The 15,161-nt window shown below is 46.5% G+C and overlaps 1 protein-coding gene across 6 annotated transcripts in view; it reads right to left on the reverse strand.

The window, feature by feature from the left end:
- CREB5 (cAMP responsive element binding protein 5) overlaps positions 1 to 15,161 on the reverse strand; it is a 394,107-nt gene that overhangs the window by 114,317 nt on the left and 264,629 nt on the right. Inside the window, exon 1 of one of the 6 annotated variants that reach the window (XM_084787607.1) lies at positions 11,332 to 11,406. The exons of the other annotated variants lie outside the window; for them this stretch is intronic. Within the exon in view, the coding sequence (XP_084643733.1) occupies positions 11,332 to 11,378 (47 nt within the window). The 5' untranslated portion in view covers positions 11,379 to 11,406. Of the gene's footprint in view, positions 1 to 11,331; positions 11,407 to 15,161 lie in introns of those variants that run through there. 6 annotated transcript variants of the gene reach the window in all.

The raw sequence follows: 15,161 nt of genomic DNA on the forward strand, positions 1-15,161 counted from the left end.
GGGGGGGGCGTCTTTGACTTGAAAACTTTTGATAAAACTTACTGTTGTCCTCAGTCCTTGGCAGTCACTGAATACACTCTGTCTTTCAAAGGAAAGGAATAAAAGGAGGAAAGAAAGGAAGGAAGGAAGGAAGGGAGAGTGGAAGGAAGGAAGGAAGGAAGGAAGCAGGCAAGCAAACCTTGATCATCCTGGTTTACATATGAAAGCAAAACAAGATGGCTGCAGAGAGCAACCAGCCCAGCCTGGCCTAGCCCAGCCCCTTGTCACCCAACCGCTCCCCCTTGCTTACTCAGTTGGCTCTCTCAACACCCACTCCTGTGCCTTTGCATATGAAAAAGAAAAAAAAAAAAAGAGGCAGTAAAAGTGTCAGCCTGCTTTTGTCAGGAATAGCCAGTAAAAAATAATTGGAGGCGACTTAATACAGCCTGTGTACAACAGTTGTAAGATAATTGATCCTTAATACGTTGCTCCCCAGTCTCCACATGCCAGGAAGAATTCTGACGTGCAGAGAAGTTACGATATAGCTTATTCAATAGGAAAGCTAAACAGAACTCAGTCTTCTTCCCAGCAACTTGCAGACCACATCCCACCCCGTCTAGAGAACACACAGCATCCTGTGCAGCAGCTGCTGTCATAAGCCAGTGGGTTTTCCCTCCAATCTGCTGTCACACAATTTCCCCTCTGTCCTCCAAGGAGCTGGCATCATAATGTCGGACCAGCATGCATGACTCTAGACACCAGTGAGTAAAGTATATTCAATACCACATCTCCCTAGAGTTTATTATCTCACTTAGAAAATACTGTGATTGACATGGGGCAGCGGGAATTTTTGAGTTTGAGGGTTATTTTCTAGTAATTGCCAGCCTTGACATTTTAGTTTGTCAATCAGACACTTCTCTTAAACCTGTGACTGTAGGGCAATTAAAGGAGAAGTGAGTAAATGACAACCCCTCACAGACCTTTATTCTTGTCATATAATTGTTGTTCAAAGATTCACTGCCATGTCTGGGGAGGAGGGAACCCTATGGCATTTTGCGTTCAGTTAAAAAAAACGTCTGAAACCATTTTTCAAACATTTTGAGGTTTGGCACAGGCCTGAAATCCATCTTGCCAAGCACTTTTCCCCCTAATTTTTAAACCCATGTGTCTTTCAAGGGGGAATTTAATCAGTATGTTTCTAATTCGTTTACACTTAACTCATCAAAATGGTGCTTTGTGAGAAGTATCTGATGTGCAGGGAGTCCTATGGTGTCTCTCTCCTTTCTTTCTTATAAGTCTGAAAGGCCCTTCTTTCTGAGGTGTTTTCCCAGCTGTCAGCCAAGCCACCGGAGTTGGGCTCCACATCGCCAGTGAGTTTAGAGGCAAGAGAACAGCTGACACAAGACGTCAGCGAGCCTCACGCGCCTGCCCCTCCCTCTAGAGGACTACTCAGACTCACTCCTTCCCTGAACAGGCCCAAGGCAAGGACACAGCAGAATGAGAAAGCACAGCTCAGTGGCAAAATTCTTTTGGATTCTAGGGTTATCAGGGCAGTTGGGATCCCCACCTCCAAGTCCCAGGAAACTAGGCCCTGTTGCTTCTTCTTCCATGAAAGCCTTGCTGGGGAAATAAAACAACCACCAGCTGTCAGAACCAGGAAGGACAGCAACTGAAGTTCGGGTCAGGCAACGTTTGTCTGGATTGCATCCCATGGAACCCTGAGTGGTGGAAGTGGGGTGAGCTGCAGGGCCTGTGGACCAAAGGAGGTACAGTTTCCCAGGTTGTACTCTCACAGAGGCGGACTTTAAAGTTCTTTAAGTGTATATTTAGTTTGAAGACAAATCCCATCATTTTGTAAGAGGCTACAGATCCAGGCAAAGAGTCTTGGCATTGGGGCACAGGTGGGGATTGGTCCCAGGACTCCTGCCCCTTGCTAAGCATCACCATGACAGTTCCACTCCACCTGTGCTTTCCAAGCCTGAGGGCAATGCCACAGTGGGCAAACAGCGAGGAAGCTCAGAAGGCCAGCACAGCCTGCCATCAGCCTTTTAGAGACAGAAGTAGATACCCAGGAAACCTTATATTCAGTCAGGAGAACTATTCCATAAAGAGCACGCGTGTGTGCCTGTGTGTGCATGCCTGTGTGTGAGTGTGTGCGTGTGTATGTGTATTCATGCATGGATCAGTATGTGTGTGTGTGAACACAGCCGTCCCATTACTGCAGTCACAGAATTGGTCTCAGGAGATACCAAAATGCACAGTTGCCCAAGGCCCTTAATAAAACAATGGTAGTTACACATAACCTACTCACACGTGCCCATTTAAATCATCTCTAGATGACTCATGCTGCCTAATTTGGTGTAAATGCTGTGTAAACAGTCATGGTGATGTATTGTTTAGAGAATAGTGACAAGAAGAAGAAGAAGAAGAAGCAGTCCTGTACATGTTCAGTACACACTAATTTTCCCCAAATGTTTTGAGGCTGGAGATAGTTGAAGCCATGGCTATAGTAGCCACTGGTGCAGAGGGCACACTGTATATTCGGACATCAATATATACATATACACAGTATGCGGGCACGGGTAGAAAATAAGTTTCTCACTGCTGCTGCATGTAGTGTTTTGTTTTTTGTTTTTTTTTTAAAGGTTCAAAACCACTTTGCCACACAGAAGCCACACTTTTCTTGATGGCAGTTCTACCACCAAGACAGTATCAATTGGGCTCACAATTCTTTCAACATGTGCATGTGGTCTCATGGCATAGTCATATGGTCTACCCGAGGAGATTTCACCCAGAGTTGGGGAGAAATCGGTAGGGCATAAATGGGTGGGGGTTGCGGGGGGCAGAGTACGTTACTAGTTACGAGAAGAAACAGGCTGACTAGGATTTACAAACCCCAAGCAAGCGTGACTTGCCATGTCATTTTCTGAGCACTTAAGCAACGTTAATTAGTTAGAAACACCCTTCTGAGGTCAGGAGGTGCAGTAGCTCATCTCACACCAAGGGGCCATGGGGATTCCTGGGAGTCTGCATCCTAGGCCACTGGGTAATGGCTATGGGAAGGAAAATTGGCTTAACTGGCTGTGCCACATCTTACCAGAAAGCATCACGACAAAGGCACTGTCACACAGCACAGACAGCTGGTGTACTCTGAGCCTGACAAAGTAAAAGCTGCCGCTTTTGGCTACAGATGGGAAGTCATCAGAAGACCTGAGAATTACCCTCTGGTCTGTTTCTGTTGCCCTTAGTGGTTGTCTTTTCAGAGTTGTTCGTGAAGCGGTGTGTTCTCCGTGGTCACGAGGCACAGAATTCTCTGTGGAATTGCAGTGCGAAGCTTGGCTGTTTGGGGACAGTGGACTAAGCTGCTGCCTGCATGGTCGGGGACAGGGAGGAAACACTGTGCTGGGCAGGTCAGAGGTCATATCCTGCAGGTGAGTGGGTAATAGTGCTGGGGAAGCTTCCAGCTCTGAACTCAGTGGACAGCCACTCCTTGTGGGTCAGGCTCACACAGCGGGAGGCAGGAGAGGACGGTTGAATACTGTCAGCTTACGCCATCCTGTGTATGGCCCGGCACTTCTGGACTGAAGGGCACCACGCTCCACTCACTAACTAGGCTGCACTGACCTTATGGTTGGGGGCAAAGGACGTAAGCTCTTTTGTCTGCTTCCCCAAGGTTCTTACCGCATTTGGATAGCGGGGTCTTTAATAGCTTGGGGCTGAATGTCCCCAGCTTGTAGATGCACAGTTTACCACTGAGAACCTGCACGTGTAAATCTTTGTTTCTTGCCCTTCCTGTCATCCTCAGAAGCCAAGAGGGGAAGGAAAAAAAAAAAGACTGAGACGCATTAGCAAAGAGACAGCAAGGCAGCCAGCCTGAGAGGATGGAAGTGTGCCTTCTATTCTGCCGTAGGTCCTGATCCCAGCTCTGCTACAAAATCACTTTATGACCTCAGACCATTCTCTTCCCATTTTTTACAAGACTTATTTATTTTTATTCATCATTTTTTAATTCATGTGTACGTGTGCGTCTGCCAAGTGTGTGCAAGTCCCCTCAAGGGCCAGAAGAGAGTGTCAGATCCTCAGCTGAAGTTACCATGGTAACAGTACACAGTGAGCTGGCCAGCTTGGGTGGGTGCTGGGAAGAGAACCCTGGTCCTCTGGAAGAGGGGTAAATGCCTTTAACCACTGGGCCATCTCTACCCCCCATCTCTTCACAACCTAGAGAGGTCTCGGCTTCTAATTCTGTGAAGCAAGCTGGCTGGACTGAACGACTTCCGTGATGAGTGCATTAGAATTACAGTATTGTTTTTCTACTGCTAAGGGGGTGCAGATGGTGAGGGTAAAATCTAAATCAAATGCTGTTGCTTGTGACCTGTCCCCTGGAGCTTCCCCCTTTGCCCTTGGAGGGAGGAAATGGCCAAAAGTAGCAATGTGTGAGCAAACTCGGGATTCAGAAAAGTCATCTACGTGGAGGGAGGCCTTGGCCCATCTGGATGAGGGTGGGTGCTGGTGAGAGCAACCCTAGAGGGGAAACGTAAGGCGAGAGCAATTTATGTCTACATTTATACTAAATGAGTTTATTTTAATTGCCGCTATTATGACTAATTCCAGAGGAATTAAATAGGATCAGCTCTTTCTTACAAAGTGTTGTTGAGCTGACTGAAGCGTTATGATAAATAAGAGGTAGATGCAACAAAAGGCTTTGTGCTGCAGAAAGAAAGAAAGGAAGAAAGAAAGAAAGAAAGAAAGAAAGACAGACATCTACTTTTGGACTACAAAGAGTGGGGATACAAAAGGCCCTAGTTCTTTCTAGAGCTGAGACAAAACTACTTTAAAGTCAAATCTTAAACTTTATCTCTGCCCTATAAAGAAATGATCACCTAACCTACAGCTTGTGCTATGGTCTTTCGTCTTCACCTACCTACCTGTTCGTGGCCTCAGCTACATTGTGACTAAGTTAACCTTGAAAAGGAACACTGAGTGGCAATAGTTCTCTCTGCATTATTATTATTATTGTTGTTGTTGTTGTTGTTGTTGTTGTTGTTGTTGTTTGTGATACATGTGGTATGTATGTGTATACATGTGAGTACAAGCACAGTGCACATGAAGTAGACAGACAAAATCTGGTGTCAGGCCTCATCTTTCACTTTAATGAGACAAGGTCTCTTTGTTGTTAGCTGCCTGCCCTATGTCTTCCTGGCACTCTCCTGTCTCCACTTCTCATCTTGTCACCAAAGCACTAGAAGTACAGGCTTGTGCTACTGTATCTGGCTTTATATGGCTTCTGGGACTCAAACTCAGGGCCTCATGTTTGCACGGAAAGTGTTCTACCCACTGAACCATCTTCCCACACCTCTACACTGTTGATGCCCAAAAATATATTATCATCTAAACTTTCTATAAAGACAATTGTTTTCCTCATTAAGTAATTTGACATTTACCAATCACTTTCTATGCTAATTACATTATGCTCATTTCAGAGAATCCATCTTATAGTTGGAAGCAACTGAACCTAGTGAGTATCAGTGGGTTATCAAAAAATTATCAGGCTAGGAAATGGCAGAGCCAGATTCAAAACCGCATTTTGTCTAACTCTAGCAGCACTCACTGGGCAGAGTCACATTGGGCCATTTTAATAAGCAATGAAACTCCACCACTGCCAATAACCTTGCTCCCTACACCTTCCTCTAACAGAGATGCAGGCCCTGCAGACTGCGCACAGGACACAGTCAAGTGCGTGCACAGGTTCCACAGGCCACAATAGAGCCAGCTGGCTACATCAGTCCATGGGTACCGCCCAACATGACTTCAATTCTTTAGAGATTCGCAGGCTCCTGGTAATGTATGTGAGCATGCAAGACATCACAGCACAGCCTCCTGAGACCATTGTCCCACTCTGATGAGTGCATAACCAACAGATTGCTTGACAGTCTTTGTAGGGCTGTGCTGTTTGTGGGAGGGGTGACACCTCAGTCATGCAGATGGAAAGGTAAGGAATGCTAAGTCATTTGAGGTATCACATAGAGAGACAGCAGAGTGTCCAGATAAGTCTTGGCTAGTATCTATCTACCATTCTGGTTTCTGGGCTGGTAGCAAACTATTGATTACTTCTTCCTGGGTGCTGTGTTGCTGCATAAACCATTAATAAGATCTCCTGCCAGGGTAGGTTCAGGAAAAAAAAAAGATATATAGCCTTGTTAGGTCATTTCTGCGTACTCTGTGGTAGACTCTAAGCCAAGTCAATTTCAGCTTTCAAGAATGTAATTCAAGGAACAGCCTCTGATGCAAGCAACACCCATGAAACAGAGCTCTGAAAACACTGACCTCACAGGAAACATTTCAAACAATAATGGTGTACATTAAAAACAAGCAAACAAACAACAAACAAACATCACAAACTGAAATTTGGGCCAGGCTTTGGATTTCCAGTGCTGCGCCGTTTCCCCCTCCTAATGGTCACCTGCTCTGTGGCTTCCCAGCCAGAGAACTAAATGGGCATCTTTCTGCAACCCAAAACAAGTCCCCTTTGAAGGCTCTAAGGACTCTAGGCCCAGCAAGGAGTGAGCAGAAGAAAATCCCACTTTCATCTCCAGCTGCTGAAATGTTAAGTATAGGCCCAGATTTTGCCTGCCCTGGTTACATCCAAGCACATGGCAAGGCTCATTCTCAACACTTAATTTTCCACCTCTTAACCCTGTCTTGACCTCTATGTAAAGTCTACTTATATTGATTGATTGATTGATTGCAGTGCTGGGGATCAATTCCAGTGCCTCATGCATGCTAAGCAGGCAATGTGCACCACTGAGCAGCACCTGCAGTCCCTCAGTAAAATCTAATAAGGTTTTCTTCATTTGGGTAAGGACGTGGCAGGGGTGGCAGGGGTTAGAAGGCGGCCTCACCCAGCTGCAAGTGTGCATCACCCACTAGTCTGATTGCGCATGTGAACTTTCAGTCCTGCTGGGAACTGAATCTAGTTCTCATGGCTGAACTCGCTTCACAAAGCCTCAGTTGTCCATGAGCAAAAAAGCCTGGGTCCCTTTCCCAAACCACATGGCTCTGCCTCAGTCCTTCCACCCAGGCCAGGAAAAGCCAGTAGGTTTTCTGGGTCTAGTCCTCGCCGCATTTTCTAGTCCTTGCTCTTATTTTGGTGCTTGATGCCTGCTCTGTGTGATGGGTTCCCATGTTTGTAAGTTTGTTGTCTCAGCTTCACCATGGACTAGGAAGAGCCATGGTTGCCTGTATGTGGGGGACCTGGGGGAATGTGCCTGAGCTCAGCTGCTTGGTTTCTGGACTAAAAAGAAGGAAGGTGTCACTAAAGAAAGCCTGGGAAGAAGGAGAGCTCAGTCTGGGAATAGCAGCCAAAGCAGTGACCAACGCCCTCAGAAATCTCCCCCCAATCACAGTCACTGGCTTTTTGTTGTGTATTCACTGATTGCTGAGGGGCCTCGCCACAGGCCCACAAAGGGTCTGGATCTCCACATTTTACAGAGATGAGAGGTCAGGTGGCACGCAGAGAGGGTCAGTGGCTTTCCAGTGTCACACAGATGGTAAAGAGAACAGTGATCCTACCCTAGGATCCCAAAGGTCACACACTTCGCAATAGACTCCACAGTCACAGGATATGCTACCTTCCAAATGTCATCCACTTCCTTCTTATCATAGATGAGAGCAACCGCATCTTGTTGTAGACTTGGCATTGCTCTTTTCTGTGCCTTTTCTCTGGTGTCCCCAAGGCCTTGTCTTCTCCTTTCCTTCTAGCATAAGAACATGGCCCAGGGGCCCCCGTGGAAGCCAGAACATCCACTCTTCCAAGCTCCGAAAGGATGCTAACCAAGGACAGTACATCAGCATCTACTCAGCGGCCACCCAGAGGTGAAGGGACCTCTTCTCTCACTACGTTATTTGTCATGATGGATGGTGGCTGTTCGTCAGGGCTGACACTTAGGCCTGGACTAGCAGGTCTGACCCTCTGTTTTTACATAGATAAACCATGTATGCAGATCAGTGTAAGGCCATCTGGGAAGTGCCACATGCAGACCTGGACAATCCTGCAGTCTGTTCCCTGCCTGGGACTCTGTGCCACCATTTTCCAGGCTGCTGCTGAATGGGGAAAAGGCATACGGTATCTCTCATAGGAATTCTTCAGCTCATGTGAACCAATAGTTATCCAAGCAAAGTTAGAACAAAACAAAACAACAATCAAACAATGCTCTCCTCCCCACAAAAAACCCTAAAACTTCCATCAAATGATGACAGACGTGCTGGCACCCCTTCTCTAGTTCTCTGTGGGTCACAAACAGGGCATTTCTGATTACTGGTAAGGAGTTCACACTTAAGGCAACATGAACTCTAACAATACTCTTAAAAAAAAAAGCTGGTAGCCAGGCATGGTGGCACACACTTGTAATCCCAGCACTCAGGGAGGCAGAAGCAGGCAGATCTCTGTGAGTTCGAGGATACCTCGGTCTATCTACAAAGCCAGTCCAGGGCAGCCAGGGCGACACAGAGAAACCCTGTTTCATAAGAAAAAAATATTGGGGTTCTTTCTCTGTTCCGGAAGAGAAGAGCCTCAGGCCATGTCCCTGATGCCCACTGAGCTACGCACGGTGGCTAAAGTGCAACAAGCTTCATCCTGGGTGAGCTGCTCACAGACTGGCAGCTATTCCCAAGTCACAGTGATGGTGACTCCACAAACACACAGCAGCACATGCTTCACCATCAGCCACCACCTTGGACACCAAAAAAAAAAAAAAAAAAAAGAGAGAGAGAGAGACAGATACTAGAATTTGACTAGAGAAGAGAAACCTCCATGGGACAAGTACATGTAGTGTAGACTTTCTCAGGGCCTTTAACAGTTTTAGCTTTAAATCTCATTTTAAAAACCCGAGGCTCACTCCAATGCTCAGCCACCAAGCATTTGTCAAGCATTCGCATATCCTTAGCACCGAAACAAACAAGATCCAACACAGAATACCTCTTGAGCTTGTGTGAACTTGAACTTGTATGAAAATGGTGCCATACATTCAGCCAAGATGCAGACTTCAGAAGAATCTGTCCCTTACAGACGTCGCTCTTCCCATGCAAGCAACAGTGGTCCCAGTTTACGTATATTAAGGATGTGTGTGGCCACCTGGAACACTGTGGGACCAGGAACTTCTCCCTTGTCTTTTTTTGCCTCTCTTTTGACAGACAAACCTAACTAATTACGTCACACAGAAGGCTCTTCACAGGTAGTGCTAAAAAAAAATACCCTAGCATCACATAAGGAATCTTCATTCCAAAAAGTGAAGCTGAAAATAAGGCAATTTTCTAAACAGGAAGAGACAAGCCCGTTTTCACCTTTACCCATTCATTTTTTCAGGAACTCTACTCCAACCTAAGTGTAAAGTGCACCTTTCTCTATAAAGCAACGTCAATGCTTTTCAGGATGTATCATTATGATCTATCTATCTATCTATCTATCTATCTATCTATCTATCATCTATCTCTAAATGTGTGTGTGTGTATGTGTGTGTGTGTGTGTGTGTGTGTGTGTGTGTGTTACACAGATAGTAATTACACCTGATCTACTGTGGAAGACCTTGAGAGAAGGGACGTTAGTGATGAGGGAAGGTAGGCTTCATGTATACAGAAGGCAATTAGTTCCACTGCTCTAATTTTAAAATGCAAGCTTGCTGCATCCAACAAGACAGGCTCAGGCTTAGATTCTAACCCCACCTCCTTTCTCCAGCAATTCTCCCCCTTTCACCTCTGGCCAGAAAGGATAGAAGGGGAAAGACCTATAGCATGTCGCCATTAATTTCACACAAAGCATGCAAACACCTTACAGAGTTGTGCGTGCCCCTTGTCTCTGCTCACACTGAGCTGTCTGATAAACCAGTTTAAATAAGCCCAGGAAAGGGCAGGAGTCCCCATAGGGTGGGCTGGACTGGCTCTCTCCTCCTAGAGAGTTTTATTGCATATACAGTACTAAACCCAGGTATGATACGGAAATGTAGCGATGATTTTCGACACAAAAGTCTCTCTCTCTCTCTCTCTCTCTCTCTCTCTCTCTCTCTCTCTCTCTCTCTCTCTCTGGAGAGCATTAGGAACTGAACCATAACTCCTAACCATGTATTAGTGTCAATCCATTACTCTAACATTAACTTGTTTTTTTTTTAAAACAAATCAATCAAGAGGCTTATTTCTAAATCACCCTCCCACCACCCCCAGTATATAAAAATTGACTTAAGAACACGAGTGTCTTCAACACAGCATGGGATCATGTCCAGTGCCACGTGGAACACTCTGAGGTTAAAATTCAGAAGCAAATGTATACTCGCTGCTAACTGTAGCCGGAGTAGCAGTGGCGATGGCTGCTACCTTTAAGCATCACTAGATGTTACTTTTAAAATGTATCCTGTACATTCTTAACACACAACACCACAACCGCCAGCTCTTCCTCCTTCAGCACCACACAGAACAACGTCCCAATCTTTTACAATTTGCCAGGTACATGCAGAAAACCCTCCCAACCACCGTCACCCCACCACTGAGACCTTTTATAAAAAGACAACCGTTTTTTTTTAAAACGGGGAGAGGGGTGGGTGGGTGGGTGAGGGGAGGGAGGGATGGACGGAGGGAGAGAGGGAGAGAAAGAGGGAGAGAATATGAATTCTGGTGCAGGAAAATAATATACAGCTGTAATAATATCAAGTTTTTAAAATACCACACTATAGTTTTACTTTTAATAATAAAAGATAAAAAAGGGGTGTCTGTGAATAATTAGAGGTTGCAGTCTGAAGCCAGTTAAAGTCACTGCAGTTGATAATAAACTGAAAACCCCTTGAGAGCAGGTAAATGCTTTGCAAAACTGACCCCCCTCTCACATTTCTTAACTACCCTGTGGTTCTTGCATTACATCACCATTCCAGCGATTGGTCCCTGCGTTTTAACTCTCTCCCTGTCTCCTCCGATTAGGAGCGACACCGCAGCAAAGAAACTTCTTCAGAGTTTGCTCTTTCTCCGTTTGCTTTTTTATTTGGGGATTTTTTTTTTTTTTGCTCCTGCGGCTTCGGTTGGCTAGGCTGATTTCCCCCTCTGCTAGCCCGGCCTCTAAACTCATTCAGGTCTCTGTGCTAGGATTAAAAAAAAAAAGAAAAAGAAAAACCAACTCTGATCAAAGTGAAAAGAAATGCCTCTTCGAGGCAAGAAGAGGAGCGGAGGGGCTGGGGAAAGTGGGGGAAGAGGGGAAACCACGGCGGCAGAAAAGGCGAGAAAGGGGAGAGAAAGGAGGAAGACTCAGAACAGACCGCAGTAGGGGCCCAAAGATCTCTAAAAATCAAGAAACAGAAAATAAAATTACAAACCAACCTCATGGACATCACTGAGGCTGAATTCCCTCCTGAGGTGCAGAACATGAGAGCTGAGGAATGAGTGTGTGTAGAATTTGAGCCAAAGCTTAACTAGCTTGAGTGAGTCATATCCTTCCCATTTGATTCCAGGCCAAGCGATGATGTAATGCTCTGGCCCTTCTTTAGCGCCCTGCTCTGGCTCTCTCCCTCTGGCTCCGCAGCCTCGCTCTCTCTTTCTCCTGGGCTCGCCCTCCTCCCCCTTCTCCTTTTTAGCTCAGCGCTGGTGAAGTCACCATTTAAATCTGGCAGAACTGAAGCAAAAACTTCAATGTAACCAAAACAGCCCCAGGCCCAGTTCCAGGCTCAGGGCCTTCTTGGTGCAATCACCCTTAGAAACCAGTAAACAGACTAGGAAACAGTACAGTTTCAGGAAGACCTTCTGCTGCCATTGGAGCTCAGAGAGGGACCCCCAGAGTCTGTGACCAGTGGTAGTGTTGTTCGGCTAGAAACAAATGATAGTTAGATAGATAGATAGATAGATAGATAGACAGACAGACAGACAGACAGACAGACAGACAGACAGAGCAAGGAAGCAGGAAAGAGGCCTGCATTTGGAGCTAGGGCATTAACAGTGAAGAGATGAAGACACCAGAGAGGGAACAGGTTGGAAGGACCAAGACCAAAAGCCAACTACAGTAACCAAGTGGAGAGTTTCAGCTCTGGGAACCAGGTGACAGGGTTTCCGCTGCCTGCGGACATTTTTCCTGGAGCCTCATGGGATTTTCTGCCTCAGAATGCCAACTGTCTCTCCTCCAGGGAGTTCTCATATCTGACCTCCCTGTCAGCAAGGGCAAAACCACTTCTGGTTCAAACACGCGCTTGTGTCTGGAACCATCAAGGACTGTAAAACCGAAGTCATTTCTCCCCACCTCAACGAGCCTGCTCTGGTGGCTCTTTAACGTCCTAGGAGAAAGGACCGTTATAGCCAAGTGCAGCCTTGTCTTTCTGAGGTTAGCACGCCACTTCCAGGGAGCTGACCCGGGAGAGGAGAGGAAAGAATGTGCCCCCCCCACCCCCCAAAAAAAGCCAGGCTTCCCAGTCCTCACCTGGCTGCAGGGATGGGGTGAGCATCCGGGTGGCACTGCGTGTTTAAGAGTGTACAGGAAGAGTAAACAGTGCGTGTCCCAAACTCCCCCCCTTTTTTTTTTTTTAATTACAGAGGGAAGAAACCAACCTGGGAGTGGAGGAGAAACCAAGCCTTATCTTCACGAATGATAACAAAGCCCTTTTAATTGCTGAATTCTGTTCCCACCTCAATGCCCCACACAGGTTACCTAGAGCAATCCTGCCTAACTCAGGGCAGCTTCCTGAGCCTGCCCATCTTATTCCACCATCTGCATTTCCCATCACAACTTTGTGTCTCCTCCAAAAAAAAAAAAAAAAAAAGTAATTTTTTTGAAAATGGGAAGTTCACTAGGATACATTTTTTTTTTTTAAACCACAAAAGCAGAAGAAGGCACAAGGCTGCATTTTACCCCCAAGCCTGATCACAGCTTCGGCTAGTCTAGTGCCCTCATCACTGCCTGGCCAGTGATAAAAGCATATCTCTCATTAGGAGGTGGTATCACTGGTATTACTTGGCAGAGGCAGGAGGATTTCTGTGAGTTTGAGGCCAGCATGGTCTATGGAGAGAATTCTAGGACAGCAGGGCTACACAGAGAAACTTTGTTTTGAAACACCAAAACAGAGACAAAAACACCCCTCCCCCCTAAACCAAAAGCAACAACAAACCCAAACCCAACCCGAAACAAAACAAACAAACAAACAAAAAACCCAAAACCTATAACCATGACCACCACAACAAAAACATATCTCTTCACATGGCACAAAGCATAAAGGAGTTTGACTCTCTCCTTTAGTTCTGGGGAAATCACTTTGCTTATTAAAGATACGGGCTGTTGAGAGTCCAGCCCTGTTTTTCTGGATCCCCTGGCATTTAACTCAGCTCCAGGGACCATCGCCGTTACACTGTGAGGAGCAACATAGCAAGGTTGGCCTCACATTCCATGACCCTAGGCCTGGGGGCTGAGAGAGCTTTCACTAGCAGGCTGCCCTCTGTCATGACATCCTCAATTGATGCGGAGGCCACAGTGGCTCCCGGTGACACCTTTATCAAGGCAGGCAGTTGTGAATTAGAGGTGATCAGCCATAATTACAGCTGGCGCCACTGAAGCCGGTGGCCTGACAGCAGCAAATGTGGTTGTTACAGTTTGGTCCACCATGTCAGTGGCCTGTATAACTCACTTATGTCTCTCTGGCCAAGCAGCCATTGATTTTTTTTTTCTTCTTCCACTGCAGGGAATAAATAAAACAAAATTTTCAACAGCTCCTACTAGCTATAATTCTAAGTCAGCTTGGCAAAAATTGTGTATAAAGTGACTTCTGCCTGTTTTCTCCATTTTTACCCCCAGCCCCCAATATTCATCCTTGTGCTGCTAGTTTTCATACTTAATTTTTTTGATGCTATAATTTTAGGCATATCAAAATGGCTGTGGAGCGGGGGTTTCCAAATTGGCATCTTCCTGTAAACTCAATAGCTGCGCCTAGGATTGTTTTGCCCCGCATTATAGGGAATGGATTAAGCTGGCAGGGGAACAGGTCTCTGCTGTGTGTGAGTGAAGTGGGATCCTGGGATGTACATAAAGATTTCACCCAGACAGCCTTCCTGGGCTTTCCCCAGAACGTTGCAAAGATGATGGCTTTGGCCAACGTCTGACCAAGACCTCCGTGGAGTATCGTTAATAGTGATAGGAGTTGGCTGAGACTCACAGGCAAACATCGGGTGATGCATAGGGGGTCTAGTCGGAAAGTGGGGGAAGGATAAAAGGACCTAGAGGTGACAAGAGCTTCACAAGAAGAACAACAGAGCCAACTAACCAGGCCCAGAGGGGCTTGTGGTGTCTGAAGCACCACCCAAGGACTGTGCATGGACTGGACCTAGGTCCTTTACACAGATGTAGCCAATAAACAGCTCAGGCTTCATGTGGGTCCACTAGTAAAGAGTGCGGGAGCTTTCTCTGATGTGGACTCTGCTGCCTGCCTTTTGATCACTTCCCCCTGGCAGGACTGCCTTGCCAGGCCACAGGGGAAGAGGATGTGCTCCGTCCTGATGTGACTTGAGGAGGTGGGGGTGGATGGGTAGCACACATGGGAGGGGGATTCCCCTTTTCCAAGGAATATGGGATGGGGTGGGGGAGAGAGGCTAGGACTGAAAGGAGAGGAGGAAGAAGAGTACGACCAGGACGTCAAGGGAATAAAAAATTAAAACAAACAAAAGACCTCTGCGGAGGCCCACAGGCATCACTGCTCTTGCCAGGAGGAGGCTGGCCCAAGGGGTCCAGAGAGGGCAAGTGAACCTCAGATCACAGAGTCACATGTCCAGGAAGTTCAGTACTTCCAGAACTCATACATACTCCAAGGACCCAGGAATGCCAACTACACCTGACCCAGGATGAAACATCAGGCTTTCACTGTGCCAGGGACCACAAGTCCCCATGAAGCTTCTTCAGGAAAAACAAGACAAACGAATAGAAGAATACTTCCTCTCTGCAGTGCTGGATGGAGCTGAGACAATTGCAGAGTTTGCGGACGTCTGTATGTTTATTCTTAAGGTGCACTTGATGCTTCAAGCACCATCTCCTCTTTTGCCGCCTTTAAACCAAGCAAGGGCTGCTAGGTGTCTTCCCCAACTTCCCATTTTCTCTCTTGTGTGTAGCTAACAGAGAAGAATACCCTAATCCCCAAGGAAATTCCCCTTGCATACCTCCTTCTCCCGTGCCCCCCCCCCCC

This window comes from Acomys minous (assembly GCF_964271855.1).
Source record: "Acomys minous genome assembly, chromosome: 6".
Classification (NCBI taxonomy): Eukaryota; Metazoa; Chordata; class Mammalia; order Rodentia; family Muridae; genus Acomys; species Acomys minous.